General features: G+C 44.1%; 1 protein-coding gene across 3 annotated transcripts in view; it reads right to left on the reverse strand.

Annotated features, from left to right (window-relative positions):
* BANP (BTG3 associated nuclear protein) overlaps window positions 1-24,125 on the reverse strand; it is a 607,582-nt gene that overhangs the window by 225,432 nt on the left and 358,025 nt on the right. For 2 of the 3 annotated variants that reach the window (XM_033941785.1, XM_033941783.1), the window contains 2 exons: window positions 23,880-24,010; window positions 8,861-8,932 (listed from right to left, as the gene is read on the reverse strand). In XM_033941785.1, the coding sequence (XP_033797676.1) occupies window positions 8,861-8,932; window positions 23,880-24,010 (203 nt within the window). The remainder of the gene's footprint in view (window positions 1-8,860; window positions 8,933-23,879; window positions 24,011-24,125) is intronic. The other variant, XM_033941784.1, reaches the window with a different exon arrangement.

The raw sequence follows: 24,125 nt of genomic DNA on the forward strand, positions 1-24,125 counted from the left end.
GCCCACTGAGATGCCAGGGTCCACTGAGTGATTCTGAGGTAAAGTCTGGCAAAAGGAGTCACGTGAACTGTAGAGGCCATGTGACCTAGGAGAACCATCATGTGTCTTGCTGAGAGTGAAGTTAGGGATGAAACTTTTTGACAAAGTTGAATGAGAGCATCCTGACGTTGTTGAGGAAGAAATGCTCTGAGTTGCCTGTGTCCAGTACAGCTCCAATGAACTGTAGACTATGAGAGGGCTATAACTGGGATTTTGGAAAGTTTATTTTGAACACCAAACTTTGGAGGAACCAAATAATCTGTTGGATCGCTACAATAACCCCGAGATGTTGCATCTTTGATGAGCCAGTCGTCTAGATACGGGAAGACCATAGTTGTGCAGAGCTGCTGCTACTACTACTAGGCACTTGGTGAACACTCTGGGAGATGATACCAGGCTGAAGGGTAGCATTCTGTATTGAAAATGATGATTTCCCACCCAAAATCTGAGAAATTTGCAAGAAGCTGGATGAATGGGAATATGAGTATAAGCCTCTTTGGTTATGCTCTCTGGATCTCAATCGTTGTGATCTAGAAGGGGATACAAGGATGCTAGAGACAGCATCCACAGTTTTTCTTTGACAAGAAATTTGTTGAGAGCTCTGAGATCCAAAATAGGTCGCAGATCCCCTGTCTTCTTTGAGACAAGGAAGTAACGGGAATAAAATCCCATGCTCTGCTGTTCCAGAGGAACTTCCTCAATGGCAAGGAGACAAAGCAGAGCTTGAGCTTCCTGAAGAAGAAGGGTGGTTTGTGACGGATTGGAAGGATACTCTCTTGGAGGAAGATCTGGTAGAACCTGGATGAAGTGAAGAGAGTAACCTTCCCTGATTATTGTGAGGACCCAGAGGTCGGATGTAATTAGTTTCCATCGTTGGTAAAAATGATGGAGATAACCACCAATACGGAGAGGAGAGGCCAGAGGCAGAACGATTGAGGTTATGCTCTGTGTTAGATGGTCAAAAAGACTGAGAGGCATTGGGTCTGAGGTTTATGCTGCCATTGCTGTTGCTGCTGCTGTTTCTTAGGAGGTGGCCTTGAATAAGGTGCTGACTTTTGAGGATAATGCCTCTGGTAAGATGGAGGAGGCCTATATCCCTTAGTGGTGGAAGGCTTTGGCTTTGGCCTGATTATGGAAGCAAACAACTTCTCATGCTCAGATAAGTGCTTTGGAGCTGCCTCAATAGAATCATCAAACTCATTGCCCTGGCACAGGATGTTGGCCAGCTGATCTTGTAGATTTGGGTCCATATCAACGGTGCAGACCCAGGCAAGATGGCACATCACCACCAAGAATGCAGTGACTCTAGAGAACATTTCAAATGCATCATATGCAGCTTGAACCATATGCATGCAAAGTTGAGCCAGAGTGTGATGCATGTGTTGAAACTCTGGAAGTCGAGGTTGAGAAAGATACCTGGAAAAATCAGGCATGGCGTTGACTAAATGCTTCAGATAAGAAGTAAAGACAAAGTTATAGTTCAAAATTCGATTTGTCATCAACGAATTTTGATACAGCCAACGACCAAACTTGTCCATGGTCCTGCCCTCTCGGCCAGGAGGGACTGTGGCATAAACTTTGGCAGGATTAATTCTTTTTAAAAAGACTCCACGAGAAGAGATTGATGTGATAATTGAGACTTCTCAAATCCCTTACAATGGACCATCTTAAATCAAGATTCCATCTTTGCTGGCAGAGCGGGAACGGAGTATGGTGTATCAAGATTTCTTTTGAAAGTTTGAGAAAGAATGCCATTCATGGGTAATTTAAGAGAATCCCTAGGAGGATGAGACATACCCATTTCTTCCAAATACTCCTTAGAGTATTTTGAGTCAGATTGCAAAGTGATGTTAAGATTTTTACTCATTTGGCATAGAAATTTTGTAAAGGACACCAGATCTGAAGAGGTATGACCTCGTTGAGGAGGAGGTAAATGAGAACTCCTCGAGGTACATTTCACAGCAGAGAACGAAGGTGAAGCCTCTTTGGAGTATTGATACCTGAGATCTGAATCTATAGGCAAAGATGAAGATGAACGCCCACTTCTGGAATGAGTCGATGAAGCATAACGTTGTCGTTTTGAAGAACCAGCTGGTGAAGAAAACCTCGCAGGAGAAGAACTCGACTGACAGGAATGGTGAGGCTCCACAACAGATCTCCTCGACAAAGGAGTTGGTGGTCTCGAAGAGTCTTGATGCTTTGATAAACGAGGTCTGTCTCGAGAAGAAGACCTGGACCTCGATGAATGCCTCAACAAATGATGTGGGGAAGAACTATGCCTCAAATCACAGTGCCGTGATTGGGTCGGATCCAGCATCGAAGATGAATGTCGAGGAGTCCTCGTCCTGTGCCTTATGTGTAGAGGTAGGACTGGAAGTCAGAGAATGACATCGAGACTGAAAAGAACTCAGCTCCTTGTGTAGAGGTATCTTGATGCACTCTTAAGGACTCAACTTCTTGTTTAGAGTGTGTAGAATGATCTCAAGGACTCAACTCCTTGTAATACTGCTGAGTGCTCAGGCTGGACTGCAGGAAGCAGGGTCAAGGCAGGAGTCAATTTGGCAAGCATGTTACCAAACTTCTGATGCAGAATAGCTTCCAACATATTCTGCAAAGCCGGCACTGAAACCACTGGATCTAGTACAATTGGTATGGCTATGGACTCTGAGGAAGACAACCTCAAGGAAGTGTGTTGCCTTGATTTTGAGACACGTTTCCTGGGTAGCCTCGGACCCACCGGTTCATGTCCGGAGGAGTTGGTTTAGCTATCTTACCTGATGGAGACACTGAGGATAACGGTGCCTCAGAAGATTTAGCTGATTTTCCCGAAGACGAAGACTTTCCCATGGAGGAAGGTTTGAGCGAGGTCGAAGGTTTTGGCCCTATAGAAGACTTTGATGGAATCGAGGTCAGGGCCAGAATCGGGGTTGAGATTTCAGTTAAAGACAGATCCATTCCCCCGAAGATTTTCTCAATCTGAACTTGACGACGTTTAAGGGCTCGATTTTGAAGTGTAGCACGGCGGGCACATGACTCCGGACGATGATCCGGTCCTAAACACTGTGCACACCACTTATGTGGGTCAGTGATGGAGACCGGCTACACTTCTTGAACCCTGTGACTGGCTGGGACATGGAATGAAACACAGCCGCAGCTAAATCAAAGCCCGCAGGCTGAGGCCGCAGAGTAGGCCCCGCCATGACATGATCTACAAAACAAACAAAACTTTTTTTTTTTTTAAATCAAACATGCAGATAACACAGCGACCCTGTAAAGAAAATACACGAGACACGGTGAGAGAAGGTATGAGTAGAACTAACTCTCGTGCAGAGCCTTGAAACGAGTGCTTCTCAGCTCTGCGGAAAACTTATAACTGAGGAGACACCCTACGTCAGGCGGGAAGGCACTTGCACATGCACGGTTCGGCAGTTGCGAACTTTCTTAAAGTTCTTCAAGCAAGTCTGCTTGTGAAACTGTCCACATCGGGGCTCCGTGGATGACGTCACCCATATGTTGAGAATATGCTGCCTGCTTGTCCTGGAATAATGACAATTTTGCAGAAGTAAAACTTTATAGTTTATAAATCTTTCCTTTTGGCTAAGTCTTAATAATAATATTGTAATTTATAGCTAAAGAGACATATGATCAAGAAACTTTTATTTTACTTTTGTGATTATGATAAACAAACCGAGGGCCTCAAAATAGTACCTGGTGGGCTGCATGTGGCATCCAGGCTGCGAGTTTGAGACCATTGAACTAGTGGCTTCCACCAAACCCCCCCCCCAAAAAAAAAACAAACAAACAAACAAAAAACAACCACCCCAAACTGGGATATTTTCTCCCTCCATCAGCATGTCCCCCTACAAGAAAAGACAGCACTCCCTCTCTCTCCCTGAACAGACACTACCAACCCCCCACTGGCAGTCTTGGCAGTTATTTGATATATTGGTAGTTAGGGCAGATAAAGGTGGGGCTATTACTATCTGGGATCGCTCTGACTATCATAAAGAGGTTTTGAGACAACTAGTCGATACTGCTGCATACTCTAGAGTTGATGGAGATCATGTTATGCAACTGAAATCGGAGATAAAGGAGATAGTAGAGGAAGGTTCAAAAAGGAAAATGATTACCAAGAAAGAGGCTCAATTCCTAATGGAACCTTATCCTTCTACTCCAAAAATATATCTACTTCCAAAGATTCATAAAAATCTCAAGAATCCTCCAGGGCGCCCTATCGTTTCTACCAGAAATTCGGTTTTAGAACCGCTGTTGAAATTTATAGAGTATTTCTTGAAATCTGAGGTAAAGAAAGCTCCTTCCTATTTGAAAGATTCAGCCCATCTGCTAAGATGTTTAGAGATAGTGAATAATCGCTCTGAAATTACTTATTTAGTAACTTTAGATATTACCTCATTATACACACAAATACCTCAATGTGCTGCATTGCAGATTGTGGAAGAAACCTTAGGGAATATGGACTTGGGCCGTTTTAAAAAAGACTGGCTCATGAAACTAGCTACCCTGATGGTTAGATCCAACTATTTTTGGTATCGAGGTAATTTCTATTATCAGACTCAAGGAGTCACGATGGGGGTGACTTTAGCCCCCTCAGTGGCTAATTTATATGTCTCTAAATTCGAAGCAGACTACATATATCCGGCACCAATATTTCATAATGTAAAGCTATGGAAACGCTATTTGGACGACATATTGTTTTTTGGGGGTGTATCATATGCAGAACTAGAAAACTTTCTTACATGGATTAATACTCTGGATCCGCACCTCACCTTTACTATGACGTTACATCCTAATAAGGTTGCATACCTGGATCTAATGATAATTAAAGATCAGTCTATCAAAACCACTCTGTATAGGAAAGAAGTTGAACGGAACAATTTCTTACATTTTCTGAGTTACCATCCATATTTTCTGAAATATAATATACCAGTGAGTCAGTTCCTATGAATAAGACGGATATGTTCTGATCGAGAAGAGTTTGAAAAACAATCGAGAACTATGACTCAGAGATTTCGAGAAAGGCACTATCCAAAAAAATCTATTAGGAAAGCATATCTTCGAGCAAAATATGCTCAAAGATCTTTATTGATTCAAGAAAGTAAAACCAGTGAAGTAGATGAGAATTTGATCTGTGTGCTTCCCTATAATGATTTAAGTAGCAGGTTTTTTCAAACTATTAAGTCCCATTGGTCAGTGCTAAAACTTCATTCATGTTTTCAACAACAGTTTCTTTTAAGAGAGGACGGACTATTGGAGAATTTTTGGCTTTGCAAAAATTTGAGGAAAAAGATGAAGCTATATCTACTGAACAAATATGTACCCAGGAAATCTGTGGACAATGCCATTGGTTGCTCGCAAGCGATCGTGAGCCCTGAGTGGACTCATCCAGGTACCAAGAGGATCTTTAAATCAAGGATAAACACCTCATGTAACAGCACTCATGTTATATATGCGATACAATGCCCATGTGATCTGGTCTATATAGGCAGAACTAGTAGAAAAATTATGGTTAGACTGACGGAACACAAGTCTAAAATCAATACCGGAAGTGTAGAAGCGCCACTTGTTCAAGACTGGCAGACCATGAGGCATAAAATTAGTGATTTAAAATGGAGGATAATTGATTGTATTTAGATAGAGTGGGAGGGTGGAAACCATGTAGAACGTTTAAACTTTAAGGAACAAAAAATGATTTTTTCATTAAATACAGTTAAACCAAATGGTCTGAATACCGAAGTGGAATGGATGACATTGGTTTAAATGCCTCCATGCTCCCTTTCGATTCTGATAGGGTACGCACATATGAGATCATTACATTTACACTACAGATAAAAGAACGCCGCCGCCATGTTTCTGCTATAAACACTCTCGGCAGTATTCATGGAACTGGCATAATAAAGGTATGCGCTAAGATATTTTTGAGTGGTTTTAAAAATTTCTTTTGACTACTGATATGGGCTTGAAGTTATGTCTGTATGAGTTAGTTAAAAAAATATAAAGAATAATGGCATGATTGAAGTTATTTATGGTAAATCTCTCTTCTTTTTGTCAGGGGAAAATACCTTGATAAAGCCCCCTGGGCGAAACATAGCCTATGTTGGTGAAGAGCCCCTGCTATGCTTCTCTAAAAGAGATGAGTACTTTTTTCAAAACTTATTTATTAAATGAAGTATTTAAATAAAAAATTTATATATAGAAAAAATACATAAAAAATTGAGACCGATGAAGACTTTTGTGCTAACAAGTCTGTGAATGAAACTTCCTCACAGCTTGCACCGCTGAGGTCCTAAATGGGATAAATAATATCTTTATCTAAGGTTGTATATGCTTGACTTTGGAATTTAACCTTAGAAAAACAAGTCTCTATTGCCTTATAGATTTGTATATCAATCCTCATATCACATCTTATGCTTCCTAGCTCAACTGGGATTTGCAAGGTAGGGAAGGGTGGGGACATGAATAAATGCAAATGAAGGCTCAATGAATTACATCCCAGTCCTAGTTCAACTGAGGAGGGAAGAAACTGTGGGATCATAAAAATTAGTTCATACAGCATGAAAAGACACCGCTCTAACAATAGAGGAGAGTCAATCAAGATAAAATACTCAATAAACAAGGATACAGAGTATTCTAGAAAAGGACATTTGGGGGAATTATACAGATTGAACTCTCTTGTTTTCTAATTATTCAGATTGTATTTGTGTTCACAGGCCATGCTGGGTTTAACAGATCTGTCAAAGTATATACAGTGGTGCCTCACACAACGAACTTAATCCGTTCCAGGAGCAAGTTTGTTATGTGAAACGTTCGTTGTGTGAAACGCGTTTTCCCATAACAATACATGTTAAAAAAAATAATTCGTTCTGTAGCATAAAATATGCTAAGATGACATAAAAAAAGATAAATTTTTGGTTATTATTTTTATTTAGATACATCTAAAAACATAATTGTTTTTTAAAACAACACACATTTTTTAAATTTAAAGACAGACTAAGTAGAGTCTAATTTTACAGTGAGAGGGCAGAGTCTCAGCGGCAAAAACTGGGACTTAACTGTTCATTTTTTTTTTTTTTCTACCGTGTTTCCCCGATGATAAGGCAGGGCCATCAAATAAGACAGCCCCCCCTTTTTAGAAAAAAATGTAAAATAAGGCACCCCCCCGCAAATAAGCCACCCACCGATACCTGCGCTTACCCGAATCGGGTGGTACGGTGGGTGACTCCGTGTAGTCCCTGGCACCCCCGACACGATCGGGGCAAGAGGGAGCTCAAGCCCTCTTGCCCCCCCGACTCCCCGACACGATCGGGGCAAGAGGGAGCTCAAGCCCTCTTGCCCCCCCGACTCCCCGACCCGATCGGGGCAAAAGGGAGCTCAAGCCCTCTTGCCCCCCCGACTCCCCGACACGATCGGGGCTAAAGGGAGCCCAAGCCCTCTTGCCCCGCCGATTCCCCAACTCCCCGACAATATCGGGCCAGGAGGGAGCCCAAGTCCTCCTGGCCACGGCGACCCCCTAACCCCACCCTGCACTACATTACGGGCAGGAGGGATCCCAGGCCCTCCTGCCCTCGACGCAAACCCCCCCTCCCCCCAACGACCGCCCCCCCCCCAAGAACCTCCGACCGACCCCCAGCCGACCCGCGACCCCCCTGGCCGACCCCCACGACACCCCCAACCCCCTTCCCCGTACCTTTCTGTAGTTGGCCGGACAGACGGGAGCCAAACCCGCCTGTCCGGCAGGCAGCCATCGACGGAATGAGGCCGGATTGGCCCATCCGTCCCAAAGCTCCGCCTACTGGTGGGGCCTAAGGCGCCTGGGCCAATCAGAATAGGCCCGGGAGCCTTAGGTCCCTCCTGGGGGCAGGGCCTGAGGCACATGGTCGGGCCCATGTGCCTCAGGCCCCGCCCCCAGGAGGGACCTAAGGCTCCCGGGCCTATTCTGATTGGCCCAGGCGCCTTAGGCCCCACCAGTAGGCGGAGCTTTGGGACGGATGGGCCAATCCGGCCTCATTCCGTCGATGGCTGCCTGCCGGACAGGCGGGTTTGGCTCCCGTCTGTCCGGCCAACTACAGAAAGGTACGGGGAAGGGGGTTGGGGGTGTCGTGGGGGTCGGCCAGGGGGGTCGCGGGTCGGCTGGGGGGGCGGTCGGAGGTTCTTGGGGGGGGCGGTCGTTGGGGGGAGGGGGGGTTTGCGTCGAGGGCAGGAGGGCCTGGGATCCCTCCTGCCCGTAATGTAGTGCAGGGTGGGGTTAGGGGGTCGCCGTGGCCAGGAGGACTTGGGCTCCCTCCTGGCCCGATATTGTCGGGGAGTTGGGGAATCGGCGGGGCAAGAGGGCTTGGGCTCCCTTTTGCCCCGATCGTGTCGGGGAATCGGCGGGGCAAGAGGGCTTGGGCTCCCTTTTGCCCCGATCGTGTCGGGGAGTCGGGGGGGCAAGAGGGCTTGAGCTCCCTTTTGCCCCGATCGTGTCGGGGAGTCGGGGGGGCAAGAGGGCTTGAGCTCCCTCTTGCCCCGATCGTGTCGGGGAGTCGGGGGGGCAAGAGGGCTTGAGCTCCCTCTTGCCCCGATCGTGTCGGGGAGTCGGGGGGGGCAAGAGGGAACCAGGCGGAGAGAGGGCAGTTAAGCGCAGTGCCTGCGCGGAAGGATGCAGCTCGGGCGACTTCGTTGTGTGAAACGAAGTTCGTTGTACGGATCAAGACATAAAGTTCGTTGTGCGCAGCGTTCGCTGTGCGAGGCGTCCGTTATGCGAGGCACCACTGTACTTTCAACCCCCTCTGTCCACTTTCCCAGTGATAACATGTTCACTCACCTCACTGTCCTGAGTAATCTGCACCTGCTCTCCTTGAGGCACCTGAGCTATGTGAAGATGACCCTGCGGAATCCACAGCAATAAAACAAAAACAAGAAGCATCAGAAGAAAACAAAACCAATTACCTTAAATTTAAGCGCTAGGGTGATAAATTCTCTCACATATTTTCATTTAATGCAATAAACGCATTCCCATCATTTCAGAACACAGCTGTAAAAACTGAAACTTGATATTAAGGAATTTGATTGGCCAAAGGACAGTAAGGGGAAGATTCTCAAAACTTTAACATGGTCGCTAAACCGATTCCAGCCAGTTTTAGTGTTCATGTATTTTAGTGGTGGATTATCAAAACAGCTTACTGTGGTCTTTTCTGAGCCACTGCCATGCAAATGTATTACAACGAGGTCATTAATATTTAAAACAAGCACTACAGGCGATTCTCTATTATCACCGAGCTGTTCAGCATTTGCAAGCAAAATTTTCTGGCAGGTCTGAGCTGTTTTAGCCTCACTTTTTAGTCAGTGCCTGAGCGCTGATTGTCTCAGACATTGACAGGAAAGTAAGGCATGACAACTCTGACCTGCCAGGAAATTTTGCCACCATCGAGTAACACCGCTCCGCCCCCCACCGGCAGCAGAAGGGATGCCCACTCCCTCCCACTGTGAAGCAACCCCACCCGACCCTCCGCCCCCTGGCAGCAAAAAGGATGCCTACTCCCTCCCGCCACCAAGCAGCCCCCCCAGCAGTGGGAGAGATACTCCCTCTCTCCTGCTGTCAAACAACCTCCAACACCCCGCCAGCAGCAGAAGGGTTGCCTACTTCCTCCTGTTGCCGCACCCCCAATGACCCCCCCTTGCCCCACCGCCTCCCCCCCTTACTTTGTTTACAAAGGCAGGCCGGAAGGATGCCTCCTACCTCTGGCCAACAGGCCTACCTTTTCAAAATGGCGGGCCTTGCCCACCCAGTGCAATTTGGTATGTACGGGGAGGGACCTAAGGTTCTGACTGGCCCAGGTTGCTTAAGGCCCCCTCCTATAGGAGGGGCCTTATACATCTGCACCAATCAGAGACTTAGGCTCCTCCCCAGCACATCTGGGGAAGGGCCTAAGGCCCTGATTGGACCAGAAGGGCCTTAAGCAACCCAGAACAATTAGGCCCCTCCCCAGCACATTCCAGGATGCACCGTAGAGGGGAAGACCCACCATTTTGAAGAGGCGGGCCTCTTGGCTTAAGGTAGGAGGCATGCCTCCAGACAATCTTCGTAAACAAGGTAAGGGGGGGCAGCGGGAGGGAGTGGGCATCCCTCCTGTTGCCAGGGGGCAGTTGGTTCACGGCAGGAGGGAGTGGGCATCTCGCCCACTGCCAGGGAAGTGTCGGAGGGAGGTTGCTTGAAGGCGTGAAGGAGTGAGCATCTCTCCTGCTGCCGGAGGGGGGGAAATGGTGGGGAGTTTGCTTTATGGCAGCAGCAGGAGGAAATGGGCATCCCTTCTACTGTCTGGGGGATGTCAGAAGGGAGGGGGATTGCTTGATAGCAGTGGCAGGAGGGAGTGCGTATCCCTCCTGCCCATCTTTGATTTGGGGGTCTTTATTTATTTGTACGTTTATTCTGTGCATTTACTGATTGCTATTACCAGTGATCGGCACTTGCAGATTTAGTGACCCTCTGACAACCTCATTTGCAAGTGCAGTTTTTTAAGAATGACTTGCCTTTTTGAAATTGTTACTATAAGGGCTGCGACAGCGGCCTGTCGGATTTTACCACGAATATTTGAGAATATACCCCTATAAACCATATAACCACCATAACAAATATACGTGTGGTGCCACTAAGCTCATCTTTTTCAAATATTTAGGGTCAAATCTTTAGATCAGGCAAAATCAAACAAAAAACAGCACAAAAATCCAAACATCCTGCATAATTTTGAAACAGTATATCTTTTGACCAAGAATGACATTTATTGCAGGAAAAAAAATCATACATGCAAAGATTTGTGCAAAACAATTTCAGAATATTTTCTCTCATTAGCAAAATTAATCAGGCAAATATCCATAGTGCAGTTTGAAATAATCTCATGTCAACAACCTGCAGAAGAGAAGGCTTCTTATGCCAAAAAGGCTAAGCAAAAAAATATGTTATTAGATGACAAAGCCAGATGGCTCAGCAGATCAGGAGCTGAGAAGGGATTCTTCATACAGTCCTTTGCACATGAGGCCAAATTCCATATATGGCACTCCTAATTTATGTGTGCAATTTAATTAACAAGCTAATTGTGTCCTCTTGCAGCCTGACCGCAAGGGAAGAAGTTGGAGCAGGTGTGAGAGACAAGCTCCACTTCCCAATAGCCCTTGCGGCGGAAACTAAACCCTCTTCTGGGCAGCCCCATTGCTGATTGGAAACTGCCCCAGCCAACCTCTTGCAGTCTGACCGCAAGGGAAGGAGTCAGAGCAGGCGTGGGAGACGAGCTCTGCCTCCCAATGGCCCCTGCGGCCCAACCAGAACTGAGCGGCTGAGTACTCTTGGGTGTGGGAGCATACTCCACCCCCTCCTTGCCCTTCAGTCATGGAACCCTTAAAAGAGTCCTTAGCGTGCACCTCTGCGAAGCAACTGAGCCACGACACCAGAAACTTTCTCGGATCTTACACAGTAACTCTATAATTTGGTGTAATTTCTTTCGCCCCAGACATCTTGTACTTGTGCCCATTTGTGTCTCCTACCCGTATAACCTATCATCTTGTTGTACCCTACCACTTTGTACAACTTGCATCTCCCCCACTGCCACCTTGTGTATCCAGCCACCTTGTATAACCTGCATCCCCACCACCAGGTTCACCTACAACCGTCTTTACAGAGGTCTTTACAGAGGTATCCCGGGAAACGCCAAGTCCGGTCGGAGAGATCAGCGGCAATTTGAAGCGAAAGTACCACAGGGGAGTGATCAGATAGGGGAACTTCCAGAATCTCTGCTGCAGCTACTATAGGTAATAGAGATGGGGACAGCAAGAAATAATCAAGGCGTGTGTAGAGATTATGAGGGTTAGAATAGAAGGAATAGGTGTGTTCCGTGGGATGGAGCAAGCGCCAGATATCCAGAAGCCCAAGCTGCGTGGTCAGAAAGTTAACCCCTTTACCCATGTGATCCTTAGGGAAGCGCTTTGTGGGAGCGTAATCTTGAATGGGATCCACCGTGATATTAAAGTCCCCTCCCAGGAGGAGTTGGTAGCCCGGGTACTGTGCCAGCCGAGACATCACTCCTGAAAAGAAGCGATGATTGTAAATATTAGGGTCATATACATTACAAAGCAAGAAATTATTTCCCCAAAGCTCCCCTAGCACCATGACATATCGGCCCTCCCAATCCTGGATAACTTTATGCATTTGAAACGGAAGTTGTTTATGGACCAAAATAGTGACTACTATAAGAAGAATAATACACCTCACCCACCCAATCTCTCCAGAGTTTCTCATATTCCACTAAGAATAATACACCTCACCCACCCAATCTCTCCAGAGTTTCTCATATTCCACTGTCGTAAGGTGTGTCTCCTGTATGAAGGCAATGTCAATATGCTCCTTACGAAACTAAGAAAATATTTTCTTCCTTTTGATCGGGGAATGGATCCCATCCACTTTGAGGGTGGAGAATTTCAAATGAACCATAATCTACCTGTCTTGTAACAGCATGTGTAGGAAAGATCTTCCATAGAGTAAAGGGAAAAAAGGCCCCCAAGCTAGGCCCCCCCCCTCCAGAAGTGCAAAAAGGATCCACTCACCGATCCCCAAAAGACAGCCGTGTAGCAGCCCGCCAAAAATGATCTGGCCATCGATTCAGAAGCCTGTGCTCTCGAGTCTCCATTCATACGATCCCATACATACCCCACCCGACTCACTCCCCCCCACCCCTGCCCATCCCAACCTCCCCCCCGTACATGATCCATCCACCCAGCGCTCAAACTTCCCTGAAAACCAAAACAGAACATATACCCCGAGCCCCTCCCCCCAAGAAAACAATGTTCAGCAAGATATCCATGCCGCCAGCACACACACAAAAAGATAGGTAGATACTCTTCAGAAGCAATAGAGATGGGAGTAATTCCCAAACATGGCGCACTGCCAGGCTCCAGTCCAAAAGAAGAAAGAGTCAACCTGCTGCATTCCAGGTACAGAGCCGGACAAAGAAGATGGTTCGCATCGGATCCAGGAAGCATAGAGTAGCCAGATGGTAGTGAAGGGCCCAGGGGCAAGGACTCCTTGGGTCCTCCATGAGCAAGATATGTGCGGGGCCCTTACACTCTATGGGGTTATAGACAAGTCGAAAAGGTTCCCGACGTCACTGGTGGTAGAAGGAGAACCAGCTTCCTCCCTGGATCTTGAGTTACAGGCCCAGCCAGGCCTGCAGCATCACTAGCCACTCAAGGGGCCGGCAACCCCTCCAGGTAGGATCGGAGCTCTGCTGGAGTGTCCATCATGACCGTGCCGTTGTTGTGATTGATGCGCACTATAGCAGGATACTGGAGAGTGAATTTTATCCCCCTGGCATGAAGCTGTGTGCAGTAGGGCGCCAGAGCCCGCCACCGCTCTGAAAGCTTGATGGAAAAATCCTGGAAGAGCAATATCTTGGTACCCTGGTAATCCAGAGATCGAACTTGCCAGTAAGCCTCTAAGATGCGTGCTTTAACTTCATAGTTTAGGAAACGGGCTATGACCGGTCGCGGTCGGGCTCCCTCTGCACACGGGGCCCCAATGCGATGAACTCGCTCCACCTGCACTGGGCCCAAGGAGGATGTAAGTACGAGGGTTTGGGGCAATCACGTGGCCATCAGGTCTCCAAGCTCCGATTCACGGACAGTTTCCGGCAGTCCAATAAGCCTCAGGTTGTTTCGGCGGCTGCAGTTTTCTGCCTCTTCAGCCTGGTCTTCTAGCTGCTTAAGTTGCGTCTCCAGAGCGGTTATGCGATTGTCCGCTGTTACCGCCCGATCCTCATGTGCTGAGATATGCTCCTCCGCCTACTGGATCCATGCGGCATGGCCTGCTATACTGTCCTTCACCTCCTCCAAAACTGTGTGTAGCTTGGACAACTTCTTGTCCAGCAACTTGGACAGATGGCAGACGGAAACGTGCATGTCCGCATCGTGGTGTGGCTGAGTAGGGGATATCGGGCTGGAGACCGCCATGTTAAGAGGCTTTGCAGGCTTTTCCTTTCTGGGCCTCATGGACTTTATCGGCATACCTGCCGAAAGGAGCTAGTCTGCACTCCAACGGGGCTCCTGAATAGAAGTAGGAGAGAACCCGACAAGAACAAAACGATGTTTCAGTGTGTAACTTGCTGACAAGCACGAGTTTAGGGGTATTTTTGAAGAGGAAGAGCGGAGCTTGAGCTAACGACATCCGGTCAACACGCTGTCGTCACGGACTCCCCTACATGTACATACTAATATTGCAGCCAGTTGTACTAGCCAAGAATGACTTTTTTTTTTTCTTGGGCCCATGGTTAACATAGATGATCACTAGATAGTGCAGATGTTGACACAGCCTCCAGTTCTCTTTTCACTGGTCTATACTGTTGTTGTTGACTGGGCGGGCCTGATTCTTAAGCACACCCTGTAGTTATGCCCCTGGTTACATCCTAATATTTAACTGAAGCCTGTCACTGGCAAGTTAGTCCCAAAAGGGCAAAGCAAAAGGGATCAGCCCTTTGAGAGTTCCTTTGGAAGCATCTGGGAGCACATTGGGATAGTAGGTAAGGAAACTACATTACATGTGGTGAATTAGTTTGAGAGGCAGAGTATTCATTAATACTGATTTTTTTGTTTTTTTTATATGATGCAGTCTGATTTATTCCTCTGTGAGAATAAAGGCCAGGGTAAGCTCATATATTATGGCATGATTTATACTGCTTTGGGTCATTTTTTGGGAAAGGCAGTCTATAAATATAGTTCTTATGTTAAGTTTTCATAAGATTTAGTACCACTTATTCCCCTTCCAAAAATTGCAGAAAATTAAATGTTTTGCCAAAACAGTGCTGTCCCAGATGTGCAAGCAAACTGATAAACAAACTGTTAATTCCTCTTCCACCCTTATTTCTGCCCCATACCAATTTACCTGATTCCTAAATTTGTTGACTAATACTGGTATTATAAAAACAGTAAGACAGAGCTCAGACATTAAATAATGTAACATAAAACTTAGGACTACCCTACTGGGACAGTCCGAAAATCCCATCAAGCCCTGTGTGCTGTTTTCAACAGTGGCCAACCCAGGACCCAAATACCTAGCAAGATCCCAAGTAGTAAAACAGATTTTATGCTGCTTATCCTAGGAATAAGTAGTGGATTTCCCCAACGCCATCTCAAGAATGGCCTATGGACTTCTCCCTTAGGAAATTATCCAAATCTTTTTTAAACTCTGCTAAGATAACTGATTTCACCACTTTCTCCGGCAACGAATTCCAGAGTTTAATTACACACTGTGTGAAGAAATATTTTCTCTGGTTTGTTTTAAATCTACTATTTAGTAGCTTCATTGCGTGCTCCCTAGTCCTAGTATTTTTGGAAAGAGTAAAAAAGTGATTCACATCTAACCTTTCCAATCCACTCAGTATTTTGTAGACCTCTATCATATTATCCCTGAGCCGTCTCTTCTCCAAACTGAAGAGCCCTAACCTTTCCTGATAAAGGAAGTTGTCCCATCCCTTTTATCATTTTTGTTGCCCTTTTTTGTACACTTTCCAATTCCGCTATATCTTTTTTGAGATACGGTGACCAGAATTACACACAGTGTTTGAGGTGTAGCCGTTATCATAGAATGATATAAGGGCTTTATAACAATTTCATCTTTGTTTTCCAATGCTTTCCTGATAATTTCTAACATTCTATTTGTTTTCTTAGCTGCCGCCGCTGCACACTAAGCTGAAGGTTTCAACATATCCTCAACGATGACATCTAGATCCTTTTCCTAGGTGGTGACTCCTAATGTGGAACCCTGAATCACATAGCTATAGTTCGCAAAAAGAAAAAAAGAGACTTCAAATAATTCTAAACACTGCAATAAAACTCATTCATAAAGCAAAAAAATATGACCACGTTACACCGCTATTGATCAAGTCCCATTGGCTGCCTATTAACCATTGAATTACTTTTAAAATAGCATTTTTGGTATTCAAAGTACTATCATTTAACGAACCACAGTTCATATCTAGAATGATCACTCCACATCATTCACCTCGATCTCTCCGATCGTCATCTCAAGATCTACTATCGGTTCCGTCTTTAAAAATTGTGGGTACAAGGAGAAATGAAATGTTTTCTGTTTTAGCTCCTCAAACCTGGAACGCTCTGCCACTCTTTATCAGAAAAGAAAAAGATCTCATCTCTTTTAAAAAAACTTTTAAAAACATTTTTATTTAATGATGCTTTTATTAATTAATCGATCAAGCCAATGTACACTTTTACAAAATAATTTTATTTTTTTTTTTTTACTTTCTTCCCCCCTTCTTGTGTTTTTACCCCCTTTATGTTTTTCTGACTGAGATAATTGTAACTTTTTTTCCCTTTTATATCATGTTTGTCACTAAGCCACATGTATAAAGAAACCTTATAAATATCCTGACTTTTTACTTGTGTCTTATTAATATTTGTTTTCTAAAATGTTGTTTTAAAATTGTTTTAAAATTGTCTGTTTCCCCATAAGTTGTTTTTAAATTGTTCATCGCTTAGAATGTTTTATATAGGCGATTTATCAAATAATAAACTTGAACTTGAACTTCAGGTTCCTTTTTCTCACATTCATCACTTTGCAATTGTTCACATTATATGTCATTTGCCATTTTGATGCCTAGTCTTCCAGTCTCAGACTTCTTGCTATTTCTCACAATCCTCTTGTGATTTAACAACTTTAATTATCTCACTAGATATGCTCATCTCTAGATCATTGATAAATATGTTAAAAAGCAGTGGTCCCAGCACAGACCTCTGAGGAACCTCACTATTTAACCTTCTCCATTGAGAATATTGACCATTTAAACCTATTCTCTATTTTCTGTCTTTCAACCACTTCTTAATCCATAATAGGACATTACCTCCTATCCCATGACTTTCCAATTTCCTCAGAAGTCTTTCATGAGGTACTTTGTCAAATGCCGTTCGAAAATCCAAATACACAATATCAATCGGCTCACCTTTATCCACATTTATTCACCCCTTCAAAGAAATGCAGTAGATTGATGAGGCAAGATTTCCTTTGACCCAATCCAAGTTGGCTTTCTCTCATTAATCCATACTGTGAATGTACCACTATTTGTATGCCTCAAAAACTTTGTGCATGTATCACTGTAACCTGTTCTGGGCACATGAAGAGGACGGGCTAGAAAATTAACTAACTAAATAAATACAGTACCTCTTTCTATGCACCTTAGCATCGTGCTTGCTTTCACCATCACCTTTTCAACTGTTTGGCCATCTTAAGATCATCACATACAAACACTCCCAAGTCCCGCTCTTCTGTCATGCACAAAAGTTCTTCACCCCCTAAACTGTACCGTACCTTCGGGTTTTTGCAACCCAAATACATGACCTTGCATTTCTTAGCATTAAATTTTAGCTGCCAAATTTCAGACCATTCTTCAAGCATTCACATCATCTGGGGGTCTACTCTATTGCAGATTTTGGTATCATCTGCAAAGAAGCAAATCTTACCTGACAGTCCTTCAGCAATATCGCTTATAAAAATGTTAAAAAGAATAGGCCCAAGAACAGAACCTCGAGGCACACCACTGGTAACATCCCTTGCCTCAGAGCGATCTCCATTGACCAATACCCTCTGTTGTCTTCTACTCAACAAGTTCCTGACCTGACCCAGCCCATTCCATTCAACCAGTTCCTGATCCAACAAGTCTATTCACCATCCCTGAAGGTACCATCCCTTGACCCATCTTACTTAACCTACTAAGAGTAAGACACCCTTTATTTATTTTTATTACATAGGATTTTTTGGACCCCAGTTTGATTACAAAAAATAGATAATTCTAAATCTAATAGATGCTGGCATTGTCATATTAATATAGGGACTTTGGATCATCTGTTATATTTTTGTCCATTGATACTTAGTTTCTGGAAGTCAATTTGGGGACAAATAAATCTCATTCTTGAGTCATCTTTTCCCTTAACTTATGAAGCAGTAATTTATGGTGCGTTACTACATGTTAAGCCTACTTTAGATAAGTATAAAAGTCGCCTTTTCCTGATCATGACAGGAATAGCTGTTCAACTGATCACACATAATTGGAAGAACCATGACAGGATTAATTACACTTTTTGGTGGGTTAATGTGTGTACCACATATAAGTATGAAAGAATGATGGCGGAACGTTTGGGGAATAGCAAGTCCTTTAATGATGTATGGAGTCCATTGACTACTTTTGTTGCATTACAGTAAGGGTCATGTTTCTTTCTTTTTCATTAGATTTCTTTACACATCCATGGAGGGTGGTTGGGTGGGGGGGAGGGAAATGTACTTTGAGGAGTTAAAATATTGTAATCACTTCATATGTATCATTGTATTAATAATTAAGATGAGGATGGGAGTAAATGAATGTTTAATGTAATAATTGCATAGTCATTAGTGCGTTCTATGCAGTATTTATGATTTACCAATTGTATTGCATTATCAAAGTTTGAAAATCAATAAAGATTTAAACACTTAAATATGGTAAACCTAAGTTTTCAGGATATCCACAATGAATGTGAATGAAATAGATTTGCATGCACTGCCTCTCTTCTGCATATCCATTGTGGATATCTTGAAAACCCGACTGGCCAGGTTGTTTCTGAGAAATGGACTGAAAACCACTATCCTGGAGCAGTGTTTCTCAGCATGGTCCTGGGGTGCCCCCTTGCTGGTCGAGTTTTCGGGGTGTCCACAGTGAATGTGCATGAAAGAAATTTGCATATAATGGAAGCAGTGTACGCAGATCAAGTTTATGCGTATTCATTGTGGATATCCTGGGGGCCTGACTGGCTAGGGGGGGGAGGGGAAGGTGCTCCGGGACTGGGTTGGGAAACACTGTCTTAGAGGATATACAATACACTAATGCAATATGTGACAACATTTGCAAATGCTGTACTCTGATTTCTTCAAGTAGTGGTAACTATGAAATGATGTCTGTACAGAGTTGGCACAGTAGAAAGATGGTGTGATGTCTACTATTGAAAACTTGCTAAATGCCTTAGATTAGAGACTGCCCACAGTACCCTAATTGCTTTCAGGTAGTTCAGTTTGTCAAACACTATTTATTATTTCCAGATATTGTGCAGTATCAATTTACAGAAGTTACCTATTTTAATCATTCCATAAATATTATATGAGCTCGGGTATCTTCTGGCTATTGTAGAAAAATGCACTTGACTCTAAAGTTCATGGCATTAAATATAAATATTTAAAAAAGAGTAAAGCACCCTTTTGCTATAACTGTATACATACTGTTGTCCTATTATATTTAGAGATAATGAACATCTCCATCCTTCTCAAACATATTATTCTTCTACTCCTCTTTCCTATTCTCCCTTGCAGTTGCATTTCCCGGGCTTTCCTTGCCATTATAGGTTCTATACTATGCATCTCCCCTAATGCCTTCTACATTCTGCTCATCTCTCCCTTCTTCTGCACTCTCAGCAAGGCCTCTCTTTCCAATACTTTGGGAGCTCAAGACTATCTTCTTTTTTGCCCTGACGACACTATCAATTTTAAATGAAGAAGCCATACAAAGAGGAAACTCCAGATGTAACGTCTCTTGAAAGGCATCCCAAGTACAAACATAGTAACATAGTAAATGATGGCAGATAAAGGCTTGCATGGACCATCCAGTCTGCCAGACAATATAAACTCATTGCATAAAGTATGATGTGATATTATATATATGCATACTTGATCATGATTTGTCCTTGCCATTTTAAGGACACAAACCATAGAAGTCAACTCAGCTCTGGCCTTGTTCTCCAACTATGGAAGCTATCATTAAAGCCCCATGCCAACCCATCAAAATTAATCCAGCTACAATGAGGACACTAGCTTTGATCTGGAGAAAAGAAGTGATAGAGGAGATATGATTCAGATGCTTAAATACTTGAAGTGTATTAATCTACAAACAAAATCTACTTCAGAGATGGGGAAGCAGTAAAACTAGAGGACATAATATGAGGTTGTGGGGTGGTAGACTTAGGAGTAACATCAGGAAACACTTTTTCATGGAGAGGGTGAAGGATGCATGGAATGCCCTCCCTACAGAGGTAGTGCAGGCAAAAACAGTGATGGAGTTCAAAACTGTGTGAGATAGACACAAAGGATCACTAAATAGAAAGAGGATGGTACTGACAGAAAACTCAACAGATCAAAAACTGGAACTTTATTTATGAAGGCCAGGAATGGTGCTTAAATGGAAGCCCAAAATCAGGGAAGTGAAAACGATGCTGAACGGACTTCTATGGTCTGTGTCCAGTATGTGGCAAGATGAACTGGGGAGGGGGGGGGGGGGGCTGGAGTTGGCAGTGAGGCAGTGTGGAGCAGTGTAACCAAAGGTGGACAGACTTCTACGGACTCCATCCCATATAAAAAAGAAGGAGTCGGTCCAGAGGAAGGCTACTAAAATGCATGTGATCTTCATCATAAGGCGTATGGGGACAGATTTAAAGATCTCAATCTATTTCCTTTGGAGGAAAGGCGGGAGAGGGGAGATATGATAGACTTAAATACCAAAGGAAACTCTGCAATGAGAGGGCATAGGATGAAGTTAAGAGATGATAGGCTCTGGAGTAACCTAAGGAAATACTTTTTTACAGAAATGGTGGCAGATGCATGGAACAGTCTCCCAGAAGAGGTGGTGGAGACAGAGACTGTGTCTGAATTCAAAAGGGCCTGGGAGAGGCACGTGGGATCTCTCGGAGAGAAAGAGATAATGGTTAGACTAGATGGGCCATTTGGCCTTTATCTGCCATCATGTTTCTATGTTTCTATCTTTAAGTTCTTCTGACAGCACTGAAGCCTTGTGGCTTTCTGACATGGTATTGGCATAATTGGAACCCATCTTGCACTAATAACCTTCGACAAGCCCAACTTTTCATGAATTATTTTCCAAACTGTACCTGCCAAGATGCCCATTTCCTCAGCTATTCAGGAAACCTTAATTAGTCTGTCTGACAAAATTAAAACCTCGATTTTCTTGCAAATTTCTGTGGAAGTTGCTTCCACAGGCCATCCAGTGTGAGGGTCATCTTCAATGGGACTCTCTACCCCACTTAAACTGCTTGCTCCAAAATTTTACTTTGTAGGATGATGGGGCAGACTCACGATAAACTACAGTCATGCGTTCATGGATCTCCTTTGGCTTTTTCCATTCTTTTGTGAGAAATTTTATCACTGAACAGTGCTCCAAATTTAGCAGTTTCTTACTTGATTCGCACGAGGACTCTTCTGACATCCTCTCTCTTGGAATGTTAGACTTGCACTGAGAAGTGCATGAGTAACTTTGAGACACGTTACAACATGCACACACTTGTTTCATCACGCTTGCTACTTTCATACTCAGGTAGATATTAAACGGTAGAACATGCCTGGTCTTTTCAAGGACACGGTGAGCGAGGCGCAAAATCTGTACATCCCCAGATTCAGAAAAGGGTGCAAAAAGAGTCGAACAAAAGATCTGGTATGGATCACTAAAATAGTGAAGGAAGCGATAGGCATTAAGAAAAATTCATTCAGGAAATGGAAAAAGAACAAAACTGAGGAGAACTGGAAAGAGCACAGGAAGTATCAAAAAGAATGTCACCGTGTGGTTCGAAAAGCCAAAAGAGAGTATGAAGAGAGGCTAGCCAGGGAGGCACAAAATTTCAAACCATTCTTCAGATACGTTAAAGGGAAACAGCCGGCTAGGGAGGAGGTGGGACCGCTGGACGACGGAGACAGGAAGGGTGTAGTGAAGGAGGAGAAAGAAGTCGCGGAAAGACTTAACATGTTCTTTTCTTCTGTATTTACGAACGAAGACACAACCAACATACCGGAACCTGAGCAATTCTTCAATGGCAATCAAGCAGAAAAATTAACATCCGTGGAAGTGAGCCTTGAAGATGTACGCAGGCAAATAGAAAAACTAAAAACTGACAAATCCTCGGGTCTGGACGGAATCCATCCAAGGGTTCTGAAAGAATTAAAGGAGGAGATAGCAGAACTACTGCAGCAAATTTGTAACCTATCCCTGAAAACAGGAGTAATTCTGGAGAACTGGAAGAGAGCCAACGTCACGCCCATCTTTAAAAAGGGATCAAGAGGTGACCCGGGAAACTACAGACTGGTGAGTCTCACTTCGTTTCCGGGGAAAATGGCGGAAGCACTGATAAAAGAAAACATCGTTGAACATTTGGAAAGAAACAAACTTCTGAAAACAAGCCAACATGGTTTCTGCAGGGGGAGATCGTGCCTAACTAACTTATTGCACTTCTTCGAAGGAATTAACAAACAGATGGACAGAGGAGACCCCATAGACATCATATACTTGGATTTCCAAAAAGCCTTTGGCAAGGTGGCTCAACGAGCGTCTACTCCAGAAACTGAAGAACCATGGGGTGGACGGAGACGTACATAGATGGAGCAGAAATTGGTTGGCGGGTAGGAAACAGAGGGTAGGGGTGAAGGGCCACTACTCGGACTGGAGGAGGGTCACGAGTGGTGTTCCGCAGGGCTCAGTGCTCGGGCCGCTACTATTTAATATATTCATAAATGATCTAGAAACAGGGACGAAGTGTGAGATAATAAAATTTGCGGACGACACTAAACTATTTAGTGGAGCTTGGACTAAAGAGGACTGCGAAGAATTGCAAAGGGACTTGAGCAAACTAGGGGAATGGGCAACGAGATGGCAGATGAAATTCAACGTTGAGAAATGTAAAGTATTGCATCTGGGAAGCAGAAACCCGAGGTACAACTATACAATGGGAGGGATGTTAGTGAACGAGAGTACCCAAGAAAGGGACTTGGGGGTGACGGTGGACATGACAATTAATCAGACGACACAGTGCGCAGCGGCCGCTAAGAGTGCGAATAGAATGCTAGGTATAATCAAGAAGGGTATTACAACCAGGAAGAAAGAAGTTATCCTGCCGTTGTATCGGGCGATGGTGCGCCTGCATCTGGAATACTGCGTCCAATATTGGTCGCTGTACCTTAAGAAGGATATGGCGTTACTCGAGAGGGTTCAGAGGAGAGCGACACGTCTGATAAAAGGGATGGAAAACCTTTCATACGCTGAGAGATTGAAGAAACTGGGTCTCTTTTCCCTGGAGAAGAGGAGACTTAGAGGGGATATGATAGAGACTTACAAGATCATGAAGGGCATAGAGAGAGTAGAGAGGGACAGATTCTTCAAACTTTCAAAAAATATAAGAACAAGAGGGCATTCAGAAAAACTGAAAGGGGACAGATTCAAAACAAATGATAGGAAGTTCATCTTTACACAGTGTGTGGTGGACACCTGGAATGCGCTTCCAGAGGATGTAATAGGGCAGAGTACAGTATTGGAGTTTAAGAAAGGATTGGACAATTTCCTGCTGGAAAGGGGGATAGAAGGGTATAAATAGAGGATCACTGCACAGATCCTGGACCTGTTGGGCCGCCGCATGAGCGGGCTGCTGGGCACGATGGACCTCAGGTCTGACCAAGCAGAGGCATTGCTTATGTTCTTATGTTCTTCATAATAGAGTATGAAAATAAATGAGGATAATGTACATTAATATAAGCTATAAAAGTGATTACTAATTAACCATGGATGGATTATCCAAGTTCTACTTATGACATCATATTGCCAATTATTTGCAATATCTATCTTTTCTAATAAGAATAATACCGAAAAGCAGACCCTGTGAATAAATAATACTGTTTTTGAGAAGATAACATGCTGGAACTGAACACTGGAAACTGAAAGGTACTGTGTTTTGCCTTTCTACTATGAAAATAAATTAAAGTAGACATGAGCACATACTACTTGGACTTGTCCGTCTTCTCCAATTTGGTGAATCTGAACCTGTTGGGCATTGGCCAATGCGTAGTGCAATGCCTGAGGCTGGGTTTGCTGGATCTCATTAGATGCTGACACGTTGCTCTGAACACATTCTGAAAAATATGACAGAATCCAGCATTATGTCACATACACACTACCACCAATATCACACAAATAAAGGATACTTTCTTTTACTGTATATTTCCACATTGCAAGTTAGTTGTTGAA

This window comes from Geotrypetes seraphini, chromosome 4, assembly GCF_902459505.1.
Source record: "Geotrypetes seraphini chromosome 4, aGeoSer1.1, whole genome shotgun sequence".
Taxonomy (NCBI): domain Eukaryota; kingdom Metazoa; phylum Chordata; class Amphibia; order Gymnophiona; family Dermophiidae; genus Geotrypetes; species Geotrypetes seraphini.